At 39.8% G+C, this 18,824-nt stretch overlaps 1 protein-coding gene across 2 annotated transcripts; it reads right to left on the bottom strand.

The window, feature by feature from the left end:
* Window positions 1-388: 388 nt before the first annotated feature.
* On the bottom strand, window positions 389-18,824 carry elovl1b (ELOVL fatty acid elongase 1b). 2 transcript variants are annotated; one of them, XM_030084050.1, is made up of 9 exons: window positions 18,686-18,824; window positions 6,139-6,221; window positions 2,666-2,768; window positions 2,387-2,577; window positions 2,222-2,302; window positions 2,059-2,115; window positions 1,843-1,948; window positions 1,350-1,486; window positions 389-1,262 (listed from the first exon to the last, which is right to left on the bottom strand). In XM_030084050.1, exons 3-9 carry the CDS (start codon window positions 2,733-2,735, stop codon window positions 918-920), a joined length of 987 nt encoding a protein of 328 aa, XP_029939910.1. In that variant the 5' UTR covers window positions 2,736-2,768; window positions 6,139-6,221; window positions 18,686-18,824; the 3' UTR covers window positions 389-917. The 2 variants fall into 2 exon arrangements, with proteins under 2 accessions (XP_029939910.1, XP_029939911.1); XM_030084051.1 differs by lacking the exon at window positions 18,686-18,824 and adding an exon at window positions 6,399-6,509.

The following is an 18,824-nucleotide window of genomic DNA, read 5'->3' as shown; positions in this document are numbered from 1 at the left end:
CTCCATTTGCCATTTTAATCTACATTCAAAGAAACTTGGTGTAAAGTACAACTACAAATATGACATAATCTCTGTCCCCAATGAAGCAACCGATTGTTAAGTTGGATGTGTGCAGATACGGTGTGCAGGATGCTCCCTCTCTGTGGCCCGTGCCAGGAATCTTTAAACAAAGCAGAATGGAGCGCTTGTTTTACCTCCTACTAGCTGCACATAGTTAGAATAGTCAAGACGAGGGGCAGAAGCAAGCAATGCAAATGCTTTTCTTCTTTGTTGCAAAGCAGCACAATATGAGGGCCAGAAGATGACAGACAACTCGGACAACATCTTCAGCAAGAAACGCATTCAGTAATCACTCACTCCGCTGGAAAGACAAAATGCAGATGAAACAAAACAATTACAATTTGAATTTATTTGCGTTTTAATTTAAAATACACAATGTAACAAAATTTAGAAAGTCTAAAGCATACCAATACAATTAGTTATTCTCTTGTTTGCTGTAAAACTATTTACAAAATGTGTTTTCAAGTTTGAATCTGTACAGTCATCTGTCCACAGTGGGGGGCTGGGAGGACAGTTTTGGGGACAAATAAGTAGGGAGGAGAAGTGCGGTGAAAGGCCACCAATGTCATACTGAAATAGGAGGTTGTTTGCAACATCAGTGAAGATCATATTTAGCTGAAAACATCTTCTCTTCATATATTGTGTTCCATAGGTGGTTCCCCAATGTAAAGAAACAAACAAACCAACCGACCAAACAAGGGACCCCAGCTGTGGAAATCATTGACCACATTGTTCTTCCACGTTTTACATATGAAACTTAAGACAGGAAAAGAAACAGCCAAAATTATCTTTGGAATCCGTAGTAGTTTTAACAGGTTCACAGGGTCATACTTCTTGGACATTTCCTTCCAGAGGTCCTAGGCTTTCTTCATTTTGCTCATGTGAGCGCTGCCGTTCTCGTGGTGAGCGGAGCCATTGGTAGCTCCGTGGTGGACGCCGTTGCCAGTTCCATGGTTGATGCCACTGCCGTTTTCATGGGCTTTGCCATTTGTGTGCACACTTGTGCCGTTCTGATAATGCTTGATGTCCTGTTTTGGCAACCGCTTACCCTTCACGTATGCCTGGACCCAGAAGTTGGAGAAGAGCACGAAAAAGAAGGTTCCGTACATCCAGACCAGGTGGATAATCATGGGGAATTGGTAGTCACAACTGTCCATGAAGTAATACTGGGTGGCGTGGAGAGAGACCAGGACAAACTGGGTCTGTTGGGGAAAAAAAAAAAAAAAAATCACAAGTCAGCCAAGTGCACCATAAATGTGCAAGGCAAACTCAGAGTGGGGTATGCCTACCAACTGAATTGCTGTCATGTATTTCTTCCACCACAAAAACTTCTGGAAACGGGGTCCAGCAGCGGCAAGACCGTAGTAGAAATACATGATGACATGGACCGAAGAGTTCACCATAGCATGGAAAGAGCCCATTCCACCTGCAGCAAGAACAGCAAACTTCTTAGACTGACTCCCAAAGTGGAAAAAAAAAAAAAATACCAGAGCTTGCAATAAAATATATGGTTTGAAGCCAACAGGTTAATAAAAGACTTAAGGTTAATCATTTACTTATGACCTAACAGAATCCAGCAGATCACATGCAGTCAGCATGGCTTTTTTCTTTAAACAAAAAAGCTCCTTAACAACCAAAGGAGAAAGAAAATGAAGGAATCTAGCTGATCATACAGGCTCTATGTGTACAAAACCAGCACGCAGGACAAAGCAATCAAACAAGGTTTCAAGTCATTAATCATTTCCTTTGCTACATCAAGACTTTGTTAATGTGTGTACCCACCAGGAGCATAGCCAACACCCCACCACCATGTCCAGGGCATGAAGGAGTGGTGGAAGATATGAAGGAAGGTGATCTGGCCATGTTTTTTCCTCAACACAAAGAAGACCTGAAAAAAGAAAGAGGATAATCATCAATGAAAGCCAAGTAAGACTGATCAAAATGGAACATGAAGGCATGTTATGTATCGCAGAAGGGAGTAAAATGAGTTGTACTTACTGTGTCCATCAGCTCGATGATCTTAGAAAACCAGAAGAGCCAAGCTACTCGCACCATCTAGTCATGAAAACACTTGTGTTAACAAATAACCAACTCATAAAACAAGTCCATCACCATGAAATGTTACTTCAATACTTCAGTTGGACAAGAAAGGGGTTCTTACTCGCAGAGCCTGAGGGCTGTCAGAGGTATCAATGGCATCACATCTCCATGTGTATGTTGTTGCCCATCCTGACATGAGAAACTGAAAATCGATTTGAAGATTAAAGTTCACCATGCCATTAATAAATGTGATCTCTCGGATGATGAATGATTTAGGAATTCTTACTTCATACACAATGAATATCGACAGTGCAACTAGCAAGAAGTTGTAGACTATCATGGCTTCTTTGAGCTGAAAGGGCTTGCGGTTGGCCATGATTCGAGGTCCGAGGTACAGCACGGAGAACAGGTAGCACAGCAATATCACAGACATGGGGACAGGACTTTCCATCAGTGGATAACCCTTCAGCCGTGGATCTAGAAAGATACATTTAGCAAACGATTAGCAAATGAGGACAGATCGTGAACGTAAAACGCTAAAATTTGGTTCATACAAATCACTTACCAACTCCCACTAAGAGGTAGTCATAGATATCCATGGCATGTGAGCCAATCTCTTGAATCTGTTGGAGCATACTGGCTGTTGTGTATTGTTTTGACCCAGTGATCTGTGAAGAACATAACCCCAACACACACTCAATATTAGTTTCTCACTTTGACTGCATAGAAAAATGACACTTCCCCATGAGAGTGCCTGAACACTGAAAACAGGATTTGACAAGCTGTTACTGATTAGATTTTTTTAATGGTCTTGTGAACTTTAAGACCTGTCCTGATTCACTTAGGGAAAAAAATATATATTGTTCATCAAGGCAGGCCAGACAGTTCATTTTCCAGTGGAAAAAAAAATAGAAAGAAAGACATTTTGATTATTGAAGAGAACACACAACAGCTAAAATACATATCACATGTCCTGAAACTTGATGAATGCAACTTTCAGGTGACTATCCACAGCCAATAAATAGCTTTAAGGAGAGGAGCGAATTGTGACCATTTCCTACTCAGCAGGACTGAAATGCACTTACAGGGACAGCACAACTCTTCCTTTACCAAACAAGCACTCCCAGGATGCCTTGCCCAGCTTGAGCCACTCATCAGACTGGCTGATATCAGAGAGGAGGTGCTACAGGGAACAGGAGGGCATCCCTCACAACACAGTCACTCTGTTTATGTGTAGGAGTCATGCCAGACATTAAGACACAATGCTTGAACTGCTCTCCAGAAATAAACCCAAACAGAAAAGAGCAGACGTCTCTGGTCACTGAATTTAACAGAAAGTCAACAGAGAATAATTGATTGTAAATTAATGGAATAGAAGTATTTCTATGTCTTATGTAACAATAAAAGCTGCCATAAAGCTAAATGCAGTTTAGCTACAATTAAAGTCAGAACAGCTCACTAATGGAAAGTATGTCAAAAGGCAGCCTGTGCACAAGAATGTGCTATAGTTTCCCCAAACCTGTGTATTTTCTATTGACAAAGGCTTATATCAAGTGTAAACAGCAAAGTGATTCATGAAGTGAAGGACACACAGGGTTGCGGCCTGCTCTCACACGCTGGACCCGGCAGGAGCCATTGTTTGATGTACAATCTACAATGCTGCGGGTTTTACTGCCTGGGGGCTAAAGAACAACCCTCCTTTAGCCAATATAATTAAGAGCTTACAATTTCAGCTTATGGAATGAAGGGTCACAGAGGGGAGCTCACACACAGGTGCTGCTCAGAAGAGAAATTCATCCAATAAAAAAAAAAAAAACATGTTGATTTCAGTTTTCAACAAGTTATGAAAACAACCATTATCCAATATGTACTGTGGTTTAATGTTCAACTAGTATTTTAACCTGAAACATATTCACTGAACTGAATAAACATCTATTTTACTTACAATGAATTAAAAAAATAGTCAAGCAGCATTAGATTGAGGATTGTCCTAAAAGGACTTTTGTCAATCTCCTTGCTAAAAAAAAAAAAAAAAAAAAAAAAAAACAGAAAAAAAATCCAACAATCTACATCTTGATCTCAAAAGAAAAAGGGACCAACATGTGCTCATTGTGTTAAAGTAGCTTTTGAAAGAGAGCAGGCCTCTGGTGCAAAGCGATTATCTCTCACTATCTGGACATTCCTCTTCCTTCAGTAGACACTGCCTGCAGTTTTCTTCCCTCGGACTTCGCAGTTGTTAACCAGAAGGCTCCGTCTAACACCGCCATATCTTGAACAGCTTCCAGGTGACACGAGTCCAGCTTTTCAGACCAATTTGTTACAGCTGAACACTTATGAACTTCCTTCCGGCAAGACCGAAATGCCGCTTACTCTTCCAAGGCCTCAGAGGTGTCGCTCAAAAATGCAATTGTGGCATTGTTCAACAGATCAGATACTGGCAGTTTCAGAAAACTCTTACACAAAAAGCTGTGGTTGTTTTGATTCGACGATGAGGCATTTGGTCAGGCACTTCACATTTCAACAAGAGTACCTTCATGTCTGTTGAGAAGAGTCTTGTTTCTGAGGAAAAACACTGAACAGCTTAACTTTGAGTGAGCGGTGACATCTAGATGTAGGTATTAGAGGAAACGTGCATTAGGAGTGGTCTGACCACATCCAGCTTGGAACTTCATGTGTCTTTCTGTGACAATTTAGCAACCATTTAATTCAGCAAGTCAGTTCGTAGCACAGTCTCAAAATAAACTTTAGCGTAGTTTGAGCGCATGATATAGGTTGTTGGAAGCAATATAACTCATGTTGCACACACTAACATAAGTCGGTAGCTTTAGATTTCTTCTCTTTAGGGAAATTAAAAAGAAGTTATGTATAGAGTTTAAATATGAGCAAACAAAATAGCCTTTTTTGTATGAATTTTTAAGTGTGTGACCATATCCATGTGATCATTTAGGGTCTTTTTTTTTTTGCTTAATACTGACCAATGATAGTACTGACTGCTAGTCAGGAGGAAGGTCTTGTGATCATGACAACATTAACCAAAAAAAAAAAAAAAGAGGGAATATTTGTGCATCTTGAGACCCAGATCAAGAAAAACAAGCACCAAGAAAAAGAAGCCCCTTCAGTCCCAGCTCAGTGAAACCACAAAGAGTGCTCGCTGCTGCTCGCAGCTCTGACACCATTGTACCGTTTATTGCATCAAGCTGTAAATGAACGCAAACAAAATGACATCACCCAACAGTTTCCAATCACCCACCAATTAAACGCTGATACAATATCTCAGACTGGCGGCCTGTCACCTACGACAAACCACGGTGATGTGCGCCGTTACAGGTCCGCTTTATCAGCAACAGTAGCAGTAATTCCTCAGGAGGACAGCAACTTCCTCATAACTGTGAGAGGGGTCCTGTTCCTCCAGACAGAGTGATGCAATTTAGCTGAAGCATGCGACTAGTAAATCCACTTTTAGAAAATTGTCTGTTCTCTCACATCAAAAATCATGTGGAGAGCTTAAGTATACGAGTTATTTCAATGGAACCAAGTGACAATCTTTGTTTTTTCCAAATAGTCTTACAATAATGGAAAAAAAAATAAAAGCATCACTCACTCAAAAGATCTAGTATAAGCTCTTTTCAAGTACTTTGTGACCTTGACAACTAGCAGTTTATGTATTCTAATCAGAGAACTAGTAAAAAAGGAGGGGAAACATGTCCTTCAAGAGTCATGTCAATGAATCATAGAGATGGAAAAACGGAGCTCACACCGACGAGTTAGGAGTTAATGATGAACAAACCACACCAGAAACAAAGGTTGAAAAAAAAAAACAGTTGAGTAGTAACCTATCTCCCATTTGTAAAAAGACACTGAAATTAGTTAAAAAAAAAAAAAAATCATATCTTACAACAAAACAGCTGAAAATCTACAAACACCGAAGGTACAGAAAGTTTCCTGAGAGAAGCAGTTTAAAATGACCCCGAGCTGTTCGACATGCGAACAGACTCCACACACGTTAGTTCACCTTCTCAGCAACTGTGGCCAACTTACCTTATCAAGATGAGAATTTTCTGCTTAAATCATCAAAGCTGAAGTGGATTCCTCTTCACGGCAGGGTAAAGCTTCTCCGCGAGCTACAAGAGCAAGAAGATAGCAAGAAAAAGAGAAAAGCAGAGACAGGGAGAAAGAGACAGAGACAGAGAGAGAGGGAGAGGGAGAGAGAGAGAGATGGGGTAAGGGAATGAGAGAGTAAACTGACTTGTGTGTGACTGGTACAGCAGTCTTCCAAATCCCCACCCTCCCTGACTCACACAGTGGATGAATAACAAGCTTACAGAAGCAAAGGGAGGGAAAGAGCCTGAGAGCAAGAGAGAGAGAGCGCGCTGGTATACGCAGCGTCAGACAGGGAGTAACATTCAGACAGAAATCGCACCTATTTAAACCAACAGGACAAAATACCTTGAAAGTGGTCTTGTAGCCGCCTCCCAGTCTTCAGCTGGCAACAGTTTCTCCCTCCCTCCCATTTTCTAATGTCACAACCTTCCACTCATTGAGCACACACACACAGATACAAAACTCTGGAGTCACCTGCAAGTTTTAACACCTGGGGTGGGCTGATAATATATTCACAGGGAGCAGCAAGAAATAAGTAGTGACTGTTATCATGAAGGGGGCCATTGTTACGCCTTTGCTGGCCCTCACCCCAGCCAACACCCATGAAGCAGAACCAGCTCTCATTCCTTTTTTTTTTTTTTTTTTTGGTTTTGTGGATAATCAATGTACAAAGATTAAAATGTATTCGTGTCATCAGTGAAGTCAAGCAGACCGGAACTGGTGTTTCAGAACTGGACTGCATTTTAAATGCAGTTCAATCAGTTTCAGTAAGAATCAAAATAATTCATACAATATGACAGCTTACTCCCCCAACATAGAAGAATGGTTTATCATGCACTCTGGCACAAGTGACGAGACGTATTCAGAGCTTCTTGTTGAAGCTTGCGGTAGACCACAAAGGAGATCTCACTTCTAAGATAATGCTTTAAAAACAACCCTGGAACCGGTAGAGAGGAGGTTTCGCTCACCCTGATAGGGAGTCACTTACATCTGCCTGCCACACCTGGACACTGCCAGAGGTGAAACAAAATAATAGCAACCTATTCAGAGAGCACACTTCATATCGCTGCTTTATATTTGTAAAGCAACCTTTGCATGGATAACACTGAGAAAGGCTCTAGTTTCAATGTTACTAGCTGTCATGTTGAGTGATTGTGAAAGCGTGTTGATTAACAATAAGCATTTGTCTCTAATCGATCATTCAGTGCAGCCTTTATTTTGAAACATCAACATAAAATTTAAAAAGGGAATGTCTTGGCTTGTGAACAGAGGGAGCTGGCCAGTTCAGCAGAATCTGAGCACAGTCTACTATGCTGTCTCTGAAAGATAACAGCTCAACTCAAAGTTCAATTATGTGAAAACCTTGTACAGATAATCTTAGTATTACTTCAGTACCGTATCTGACATGGCAGGTTTTTCCTGTTGCTCTGGCCCAGGGGGGATGCTGGGTAAATGATGGCAGCACTCCAGTACCATCAGCCCCTCCTCCAAAAATACCAAAACAAACCTCACCAGTAATCATCATCTGCAGCTACAGTTTGCCGACAGTCATTCAAATATGATTGTCATCTTTTTGCAAGAAACCAACACGCCTTTTCCACCATCAGAGAAAGCAGTGCAACCAGCGCAGGCGGAAGGATGTGGAAGAATGCCTATTATGGTCGTTTACAAAAGTACTTAACTCTAGCAACCGATACGAGTGATGTGTGAGAAGTGATAATCATCAAAATTGACCTTATTCTGGCTTTTGTCGAAGCGAATGAGAAAATCCATTAAACATTACCAGTCATGCTACAAAGCGATACAAAACAAATTTGATTGTGCTCATACCGAGTTAAATACTCATTTTCATCTTCATTAAAAAAAAAAACAGAACAGAATGACTGCAAAGCAATGCAAACAACTCTGCACAGTAGTTATTACAGCAGTCAGCTAAAGTCTCTCAGAATTTCTCCCAGCATGTCACACACAGACGTGATGAGGTGGACTCCGCTGCCAAGTGTGTGTTACTGAACAAATATCAGGACATGCTATGAAAAGTTCGCACTAATGGGGTGTGATTGGGTGTTTTCAAGCAGCCAATGGTTCAACTGAGGCATCATCAGTGCATTTTATTTATCTTCATGTTGCTCTGAAGTAGAGAAAAAAATAAATGACAGCAACATTAATATAAATGCTGACAGCATGCCAGGTTGTAACAATACATTTGTTTTAGGAATTATAAAACCTTGCACGGCAAAAACAATGAGACGCATTCCAGTCAAGCCCTGCACGATGACAAAACATTACAGATGCATTAGCAGTATGCTCCTGCTGTCACCCAGAGGCAGCACAGTCACCGCAGGGCCCCTGCTCTTGTAAGCCCGAGATGTCTGACATGAAAAATTTGTGTATCAAGATAACAGCGCAGATACGTTCAAGATAAGATGAACCATAAATAAAGGATTCATTCACACTGGTTGCTCAGTCACATAAGTCACTTTGCTGCTGCGTTATCCAAAGACACTTGAATGTGTCCAGCACATGCACAAATATGTCCTGACACTGTGTGCCAAACAAGGAAAAGCCATTCAAGGACTACTTCACAACCTGCACAACAAGCAGGTTGGAATCTTTATTGGCGCAATTATCAAATGCTTTGATAGGTTCTTCTACAGTTGTAATTATTTTCCATGTATTATTTTTCTTTCTGAAATCCTTTGAAGTTGTCAAAGTCATTTACATAGGCTTTGTGGTTTCCATCTCTATATTTGAATTGCCAAAGCATGTTAACTAAAAAAAACAAACAAAAAAAACAACATATCTATACTTGTGTGCATAATAAAATGTCCCAGATCAGTTGGTCTGACTTCAGGACCCATCATCCCATCTTAACGACAAACTGTGGCCCACATCTATGAAACTTCAACTTGTCAAATTAACCGAATCACAAGTCAGGGTAGTTCAAACCTAAGATGGCAGAATCAGAGGACAACAACAAAACAAAAGATAAGCCAAAACAAATAACAAGCGATAATGCGAGAGAGGGATATATTTTATGCTCAATTAGCTGAAATTTAATTTAAATCCAAACCTTTAAGTCAAAAAGTCAGGACTTTTGTAAGAGGCTAACAGTACCCTCCTGCATAAACATGAAATTTAAAAAAAAAAAAATCCTGTCACCATTACATGTTCTACAAAATCAAGTTAACATCTAAATAATTACAATCTGAAAATTAATGTTGAGTGTTTGTTCACAGAAAAATCAAATCATGCAGTAAAGTTGCTCTCCAGGACCAATATTTTACATCTATTGTTTATTATTGGATGAATAAGTTGCAGCCGCATAAATCTGGGAAGTCTCATCTTCTTTTCCGTCACACATTTGTCATCTCAATATTTTCTGTGATTGCACTTCAGACAATTACAAGCAAATTCAGATATACTGTGAAAAATGTGCAAAACAATTTCAAATGATGTTGAACTCAAATAAACACAAGCTGGAGAACAGAGGGCGTGCATCTGAATGAAGCTCAGGAAAGATCCTAAAATAAACTCAACTTGTAAAATCTCACAGATCACCTTTAATCATATCACATTAAATAAAGCACTAAAGTAAAGAACTGCATGTATAGTGAATCTTCTTGCAATACTTTTTCTATTACTGGAAAGTTGAAATATTCATCTTTAAATTATACCACATTTGTAAAGAACATGCATTTGTGAGATGAGCAGCAGAGCTGAGTATGTGAGTATGTGAGTACCTGAAATAAAAAAAATGTCAGCTCTTTTCTGCCAGTCCTGCTCATTGTTTGTTTGCTTTTGACTCTTGTCTGAAGTTTCTTGGATATGATGATTTAAGTCTGAAGAATCAAAGCATCATTTAACAATGCAAGAGTTGAACAAACCGGGACCCCAGTAACACGAGGAAGAGCCACACAACAGCCTGCCACCTTATGGTGGGCACCAGAATGCCCCCACACTGCAGTTGATCTGTCAAACGCTAATGTACTTGTGTGTAAAAGGCATGTCTCGTTGGAGTCAATTAAACTGAAAGTCTTACAGAAACTTGCTTTGAAGTAACTATAAAACGACAGAGCCATTCCTCAACATTGGAGAGGTTGGACTACCTCAAAATGTTTGAGCTAACTGTTATTTGAATCTTGGACCTATTAGTGCGGCACATTGTTTTGCAAAATAGAAATACAAATTTCTAACAATTTGCATCATTTATTTAAGCGCAAATTGAAAACAAACTTTAGAAACGTGACACGTGAGTTGTAGTAACTGTTACCCCCTCAGCACAGGAATGTTGCTAAACCTGCCTCAGGACTCATGTTCACACCACCTGCGCTTCATTTTGTGTGGTGTGTGTGTGTGTGTGTGTGTGTGTGTGTGTGGTGTGTGTGTGTGTTGTGTGTGTGTGTGTGTGTGTGTGTGTGTGTGTGTGTGTGTGTGTGTGTGTGTGTGTGTGTGTGTATGTGTGTGTGTGGGACCCCTACCTGTTACTTTCAACTGCTCAGACAGGGCTGACCCATCAGCATTAGTCTCATTCTCCTCACACCCGTCTCTCCTGCTCAGACCCCCACCGCAGGTCTCACCCACCCACGACTCAGATTTCTGGAACTTTCCATGGACAACAAAAGAGTGCCGCGTCCTTATGAATGAGAACAGGCTCAATCAGACTGTAGGCAAAAAAAAAAAAAGCTGCAGCTCAGCAGGCGCAGCTAATATAGCAGGGAGGACATCTGAATGCCAACAACTGGAAGTTCACATAGGGAGAACCAAAAACAAAATCAATTGACATTATTATTACCACTATGTATAAAGTTGGAGAGGCCTTTTGTTTGGCCATCATTATCCAATATTTACATACAACAGCAGTTAGCCTGACACTTGTCGGTTCAAAAAAGTTCTGAAAATGGCTGTCAAACGAGCCATCGCATGAAGATCAATATGGCACTGAAGTGATGATAAAATATGCAAGAATAAGCTAAGTGAGGTACTGTAGAGTATCACAATCATATATAAGTTAAAAAAAAAAAAAAAAAAGAAAGAAAGAAAAAAGCAAAAAAACCTTTAAAATTCTACTGCAACAACTAAAAAAAAAAAGTTACACAGTCACAAGTCAATGTTGTTACAGTGTTTATCAACACTACCAACATTGTTAATGGGACACTGTGTTAAAAAAGCCACAGTTCCTCCTCAGTAATTTACTGAGCACCATCAGTGGTAAAATCTTCCATCAGAAGGGCTTCACGCTTTGCGGTGCAGCTGGTGTCACAGGGACCAAGCTGACAGGTTGATTATGCAAGACATAAACATGACTGGAATGACACTCTCCATGTCCTGACAAGTAGAAACTAAACACTACTATGACAACACTTCCACCTAGCTAGTTTTTACGCTTGAAACTGTTGCAAAGTGCAAACCCAGATGTTCTGATAAGAGCTTTCTATGACAGTGAGTGAGGTCGGCCAGTTAGAGCGGTCAGTTTCTTATCTTGTGTCACTCTGAGTGGAAGATTTTTTTTTTTTTTAAGACAGCGAAATGTTTTGCAAACTTTTAAAAAAAAGCATGGCTGCTGCTCAAAACAAAACTGACTGACAAATATGTTGACAAAAAATACATCAGACAAAAATCACAATGACAATAAAAATATCAAATCTGTAGCCACCTAAGAAGCCAAAACACACAAGCAGTACCTACATTAGCCTCGATTTGCCTTCAATCCCGGGCCGTCACAGTTCAGTGCATGCATCCTACGACAAATACTTGAGTGAAGCAAGACAAAAACGGAAAAACATGAAGAGGACAAATTACTTTCTTGAAAGGAGTGATTTCTACTTTTGCAATGTGTTCCAAAAAACGAAAAAAACGAAAAAAAAAAAAAAGATGTCTGAGTTTTTGCTGCTTTTGTTCCCTGTTGTACCAAACCATACTAGGTATGTCCTGAAACATTACGTGTGTGTGTATACTGTCACTCCCCTACTGGTTACATTTACACAGGTTTCATTGCCAGGACATACATTAACTATAAAACAGCGGAAAACGAAAGGGGCATATATGTTGGGCCTCTGGTGAAACTACTGAATTTCACAATCTAGTTAATATACCTCCATGCATTGTGAATAACTTTATGTCCATTATTAGTGTGTAACAAAGGTTGCCCTGAGGCAATCAATGCCTTAATTGCCCTATGATGCATCTGTGACACAAAGAAGCTTTGACGTTAGGTCTATGGGGTTCACTCTGGAAAAATAGCTATGCCTGAAGCAAAAAAAACACAGAAAATATTTGCTTTCAACCACGTAGAATGTCATTGGGTCAATGCTAGTGGACAACTTGACACTACTTTGAAAAAGACAACTGTCAACAAATCACCTTAAGTGACTTCCATGGCCACAATAAAATGCTGAATGTCAAGTAGGGCAACTTCTCCACCCACCTATGGAGAGACTTTAAACCTAGTTATCTAGATATTGCAGAAAACACATTCAACATACTCGTGAATTCTACTGAGGAAGATCGGTAATATATACATATATATAACATATATAAATTAATCCCACTTTTGTCATTTTAAATTTTCAGAACGAAATGGCAGAGCAGGTATGCATTCAGCATGATTCAGCCGGTCTTTTGCAATATGTGTTTTGCAAATCACCATTGCACACTGCACTACAAGAGAACCACAGTATCGTCCCATAGAAAACACTGTTACTTGCTACTTATGATGAAAGGCATACAAAAGTCGTCCTTTTAGCTTTTAAGATGTTTTCCATTCAGTGACCTGGGTGCAATGATCCCACATTAACTTCAAGGCCACTCTGGAGTCAAAAGTCAAACGGGGCCACACATTATCTGACAGGCAGACCTGGAGCAATGAGCTACAGCTGCCCTGTTTACCGGCGGCTGTCATCGTCATCGGCACTCTTCAGCACATCCAGAGTTAACGCTATGGGGAACAGCCAAGACACGCTCATATGTCAGGCCCATAAAATGTCAGTTATCGTTTCGTGCATCAGTGAACTGAATCCCCAAAGCAGAAACAGTGTTTTGACAAGTACACCTTAAATAGAAGGGCTGGGAATGTTTAGTAAGGGAAAAAGAGTGTGCAACATTTTCCTCCACCTTGCAAAGCCTAAGTGATCATCAGGAGAAGCCTGTGGTCGACTGTGTCACAGACTGACTGAAACATAAACACACCCAGCTCAGTCTGCAGGAGATTCTTTCGACAATAAATCTGGCTTACAAAAAAAAAAAAAAAAAAAAGAGCGCCCTTTCTGAGGGCGGAAGCCTATTGTCTCATTGCCTGCTCTGCTCTCACATTATATTTGAGGCCTTCAAGAGTGTCGACAAGGGAAACTGATGAAGCGATAACAGTGTGTGGCGGCAAAGCGTCAACAGTCCCAGTGCTGTGTGTTTCATACTATCAAGGATCCACCTGGACTGCATGACCTTGAGGGACTTTGTCTCCTTCAGAATTGTTATTAACAGCTAACGTTAACATGGTCCACCAATGATTATTAATCACTAACTGCGAATGTGGACATCAACCTGGAAACGAAGGCAGCAAGGACCTGGTGAAAACGCTTGTATAAAAGCTGTTGGTCTGTTTCAAGATATGCCACATGTACACTAACATTACTAGTGAAAACAATTGTATAAAATGTTTCAATTGCAAGAACATTTTCAAGAGAATGATCAAAATACCAACATCACTTCATCTGCAAAGTACTTGATCAGCTCAACACTGATAATCCTAATGTCACTCTGGATATTCACTGAATAAAAGATGAAAAACAACTGGAACATGTTCCAAAAACTGTGAACCCACCATCGAAAGTGAAAAAAACTCAATGCACTGCAGCAGAAGAATGTATGAGAACATTTCTAAATTTCCCTATGAGTCATAAAATATATCAAGGCAAAGAAACAGTGTGCTCAACACCATACCACAAGCAACAATGATAATAAATTCATGTATTGTGCTTCAAGACCTAAACTGCTCGTCATAATGATGGAGACAACGTTTCCTATGGTTATCAAGGTGTCCCACAGGTTAATGGTCAGGGTGATTAACAGCTGCAGCTCAGCAGAAATCTGCTGGTGCAGGATGACAATGCGAATAAATAGGGACGCAACAATGCCACTTCTCTGCAGGGTTCCAGCCAGCTGTGTCAAACTCATTTCATTTCAGGAAGGAACAAATGTGAGCCAGACCTGTGAAATGACAGCATAATAATGCAAAAACGTCCATAAAGCAAAAATGTTTTGAAGCAAATAAATGGAATATAAGCATGGAAAATGCAATATCTTTAAATAAGGACAACTTTAGCATCACGACAGTTAAAACTTGCATCCTGGTGTAAATACAGTCAAATGTCTTTTTCAAGCTGCTGCACTGAAAAGGCAACAACAAAAACAAAATTCAACATGACTCACAATATGCACAATCATCTCACAGGCCGCCTGGACCCTCTGGTGTCCCTGCTTTTGGCCCACAGACCTTATGTTTGACAGAGGTGACCACCACGAAAGGAAACGCTAACTTTCGGTAGAGACGCACGGCGTCTAGAGATCACACCTATCGCCCAAAAGCACCAGACATCACTCTTCACTTTCGCTACCTTGAGTCTGCAAACCTCACGGGGATAAGCGTTACAGAAGGGGCGGGGCCACAGAACAGCTCGCTTCAGAGTAAGAGGCTGCAGGCTGGAGAGGAATAGGGAAAATAGTAGTGACTCTCAAACTAAGATTTTAACAACATATTTTTTCAATACCAAATTTTAGGAAAATGTCATATCAAGACTTTCTATATATCGCCCAGTCCTTATTCCACCATTCTACAACTGTCACCGACCCTGACCTGGAGAAAGCAGATGCAAAATGGCCTCATTGGATGGTAAAGAAAAGAGGTTTCCGAAGTGGGAGGCCTCTGGGGGTGCAGAGCTATTGTAGGAGGCGTGCAGAACAACGTGATGACCAACATGACTGCAACATTGACCTTCATAAAAACCTGCACCCATCTTCTAGCTGTGTGAGGAAATGGGCTCCGGCCGCAAGCGTCTGGAAAAAGCTATTTTATAACATTTTCCAGTCATATTTTAAATGAATTAAACTTTTTAAAAACGTGAAATTTTACAATTCTAAAATGTAAGAGGTGGTACACTTTCAGTAATGCCACTATTGATGTAGTTTTAAAGGCAGGCAAAAGATACATTTTTTAAAATTGTGATTAATTTTAGAATTTCTGTAGTTAATCATGATTAATCACATCTGGAATTGCAAGATTAAAATTCAGTTATTTGGCATTTCAAGACCGTTTTAAGACCATAATGTAAAACACTTCTTACCAGAATGTCTTAACTGTCAATCAAATGAACAGAGAATTTTCTTTTTAACCTTTTGTGTAGTAAGCGCCAAGTAGACCAACTTTTCCACTTCAAAAAATATATCGTAAACAAAATCCTATGACACTGAAATCATGAAACCAACTAAGATGTAGGAAACTACTTGCAATTAAATAAACATAAAATGCAGTTTTCAAATAAGACATTCCAAGTCGACCAACTCAAAACAGTGTTCAATTCAACTACAGTTTATCCAGTAAAGTGCCCTGTAGACTCACTGGTCTACATATATAACTTAAACAAAATGTTCCAATAGTGTGGTCTTGAAACCATGACTTAAATGGAAGAAACAACTTCCAAGTAGTGGGGTAAGGAGGAATCATGTAACATGTAACATTTGAGATTCAATATGTCAGGTCTATGTCTTGCTAGGTATATCATGCTGCCTCAAAAATAATAATAATAATAATAATAAATAATGGCATAATGGGAAAAACAATCATACTAATCCAGAAATGACAGCAAGCAGGTGACCTATAACACTGATGAGAAATTTGTATTTGGCTGTTGACAAACAGTACAGTCCAAAACATAGAAGGATATTTACAACATTTCCAAGCTCGAAATGAAAAATCTAATCCTCATAATTCAGCTGAATTGAACAATAGTGGAAAAAACAATGTCTAAATGACAGTAAAATGAAATAAAGTCATTAGACATGAGATTTGGAACCATCTGAATTCCACGTTTTCTTATTTTCCTCCATTTCTTTAAGCCAATTACTAACCTTAAACCTAATTCTGTGATAAAAAAAAAATTAATCTTTTGACAGCCTTGCAACAATTAATCATGATTAACACTAATAGACCTTTTTTTATTTTGTTGTGCTTTTTTCATACTAAATTTTCAGCTTATATCAATCATTCAGTAAAAAAAAAATAGTGAAATTGAATGATAAAATTTGGCCATGTGGGGAACTCTGTAAATATTGCCATTTCTAATACTTCTTTCTGACAGAAAAAAGTTTTATAACCACTGATGAAGAAAACAGATTGTTCTCAAACAGGCTTAATAAAAATGATGAAATACCTTTAACATCTTGGTTGTGTGAGGAAATAAAACTACTATGCTTTTCTATTCTTACATTTGGTTTTTACTTTGTTTATGTTTTAATATTTTTTAATTAGATTAATATTTAAATACTCATTGCTTGGAAACCTGTGTCATTATAAGTTAAAACATTAAGTGGTCCAAGAAATGTATTCAGTATGGTTCAAATTATATCTGTCATCTTATAGCTGAGACAGAGCTGTACTGGAGACTCCTGCAAACCTCCCGATGAAGTGCGTACACCTTTAACAGGAAGAGTTTGGTTTAGGTAATCATTAACAAATAAAGGCATCACTTCCCCTTTCTAAACTGGCACTGTCAATAATTAATGACCGAGGTCAGAAAGGACATGGAATATTTTAATGTTTGCTTTGCATTGGGATAAGCACACTGTGTTTGAATTAAATACAGAGTAGGTGGCATTTTTCATACAGATAAAGCAACATTTGAAAAGTGTTACATCTTCTTACATGTTTTTTGGCACAGACTTTACCAAAACTGAAGTACAGACAACTCTGATATCACAAGAAGCGTTTCTGCAGTATAAAACATAAAACAGCTCACCCATCCACATCTCTCTGAAGAGTAACAAAACTTAGAGAACAGGAGGGGAAAACACCCAAACAGTTGATCTTCATCTCGAGGTTGTTACTTCTTAGGTGTGAAGATCAGTAGGTTTTGCAGTGGTCATTTGTGGAGTTAAGATTTTGTGCTAAAGCTACATTCACACAGTTGTAATTGGCACTTCATAAATAAAGCTGAATTGAATTGAAATTCACAAGTGCATTGTTTTCTCCTCTTGTCAACTCCCAAATTGTTGTTTTGACATTTTCCCATCACTGCAATTTTTTAAACTTGTCTAATATTTTACTCATGAGCTGATCAAGTTAGAGAGATGAATGCCGGTCGGTGGTAGCAGCATACCACTCAATACAGAAATAATTATATTGAGAGAATATGTATGAGAGAAAAACTTAAGTATTGCCATAAAACTGTCTGACCACTGAAATGTATTGGACTACAAACCCTCACATCAGTATTATGTTAGGATACATGTATGATTGTGTGTCAGTACATTACATGCAAACAAAAATCACAGTTTTACTCATGAATTTCACAAAAAAAAAAAATCTGTTCTGTACACAGAAACATTTATTTTAAAGAGAAACTTTGATACACTCATATTTGGGTGAAAATAGATTAAAAAGATTAACTGAATACCGTTTCTGCTATTGACAGTACAATTAAATGCTGATTCTAAAAACTGAATAGCAGGAGTGAGCTATTTTGAGGGAAGTCCTATTTGCTTTTTGTTTTGTTGTTTTTTTGCAGTAACACTTTCACAAGCGTTGTTGCACTACAGAGGACACACTGGACGGTCTCTACCCTCCGCTGTGAGTCAGGATGAACAGGGCTGATCCTGGTTCCCTGACACCCACGGACCGTTTCAGGGTCTGACAGGCACGTTTCTCTGGCGCTCATCGGGTCTGATGGTGCGCTTTCCATCACACCTATTCAGCACAGACGGTTGACAGCCGTCAACATTTCCATCCGCCTTGAGAGGGACGGAGCGCGCGGCGCTTCGCAGCGCGAGGCCATCTGGCGAACAGAGGCTCGTCCGCAAGCACAGGTGCGCCTCGACACTCAGCCCGGGGAAAGACACGCAAACGGCAGAGAACTAGAAAAACACACGTATCTGATCGATATTCTGCCTGTTGCTGCAAGACCGGATATGAGTTGAGGCGTAACGTCTAACTTCAGTTGAACCGTCTTAAAAAAAAAAAAAAAATTGGATTACTTTGTCAAGTGGTGCAGTGCACGTATGAAATACTCGAGTACCAAAGACAACAAGTGATCAGAGAACCGCTGACATTTTACAACTTCAATGCAGTGTTGCGTAAAGTGGCACACGCTGCTGGAGCCGCCTCCCACCTCCACCCTCAGATGACCACACCTGAAAGTTCGCGGAAGGCTGACCGAGTCGGCGTCCAGGTGTCTGGCTAGGGAGAAACGTGGACTCGGCGGCACATCATACTCACTTTAGCCGGTTCCAAAGCCACGGAGTCGGCGAAGACCTGGCGGGCAGCGTGGGCCGACTTGTGAGCGAAGTTAGCGCCGCTTCCTCTTCCTCTCTTCTTAAATCTTCCTCCAGACCCAGCCCGATGATGCAGCGCGTAA

The sequence above is a fragment of the Salarias fasciatus genome, chromosome 23, assembly GCF_902148845.1.
Source record: "Salarias fasciatus chromosome 23, fSalaFa1.1, whole genome shotgun sequence".
Taxonomy (NCBI): domain Eukaryota; kingdom Metazoa; phylum Chordata; class Actinopteri; order Blenniiformes; family Blenniidae; genus Salarias; species Salarias fasciatus.
Note: the sequence above shows the minus strand (reverse complement) of the source record. Positions and strands in the feature narration are given on the sequence as shown.

Excerpts from the sequence above, each read along its gene's own strand:
- elovl1b (XM_030084050.1), bottom strand. The coding sequence starts at position 2,735 with ATGCTCCAACAGATTCAAGAGATTGGCTCACATGCCATGGATATCTAT. Across the intron at positions 2,116-2,221 it reads ACAGCCCTCAGGCTCTGCGA|ATGGTGCGAGTAGCTTGGCT; the intron begins GTAAGAACCCCT and ends TTTCATGACTAG. Across the intron at positions 1,949-2,058 it reads TCATCGAGCTGATGGACACA|GTCTTCTTTGTGTTGAGGAA; the intron begins GTAAGTACAACT and ends TTCTTTTTTCAG.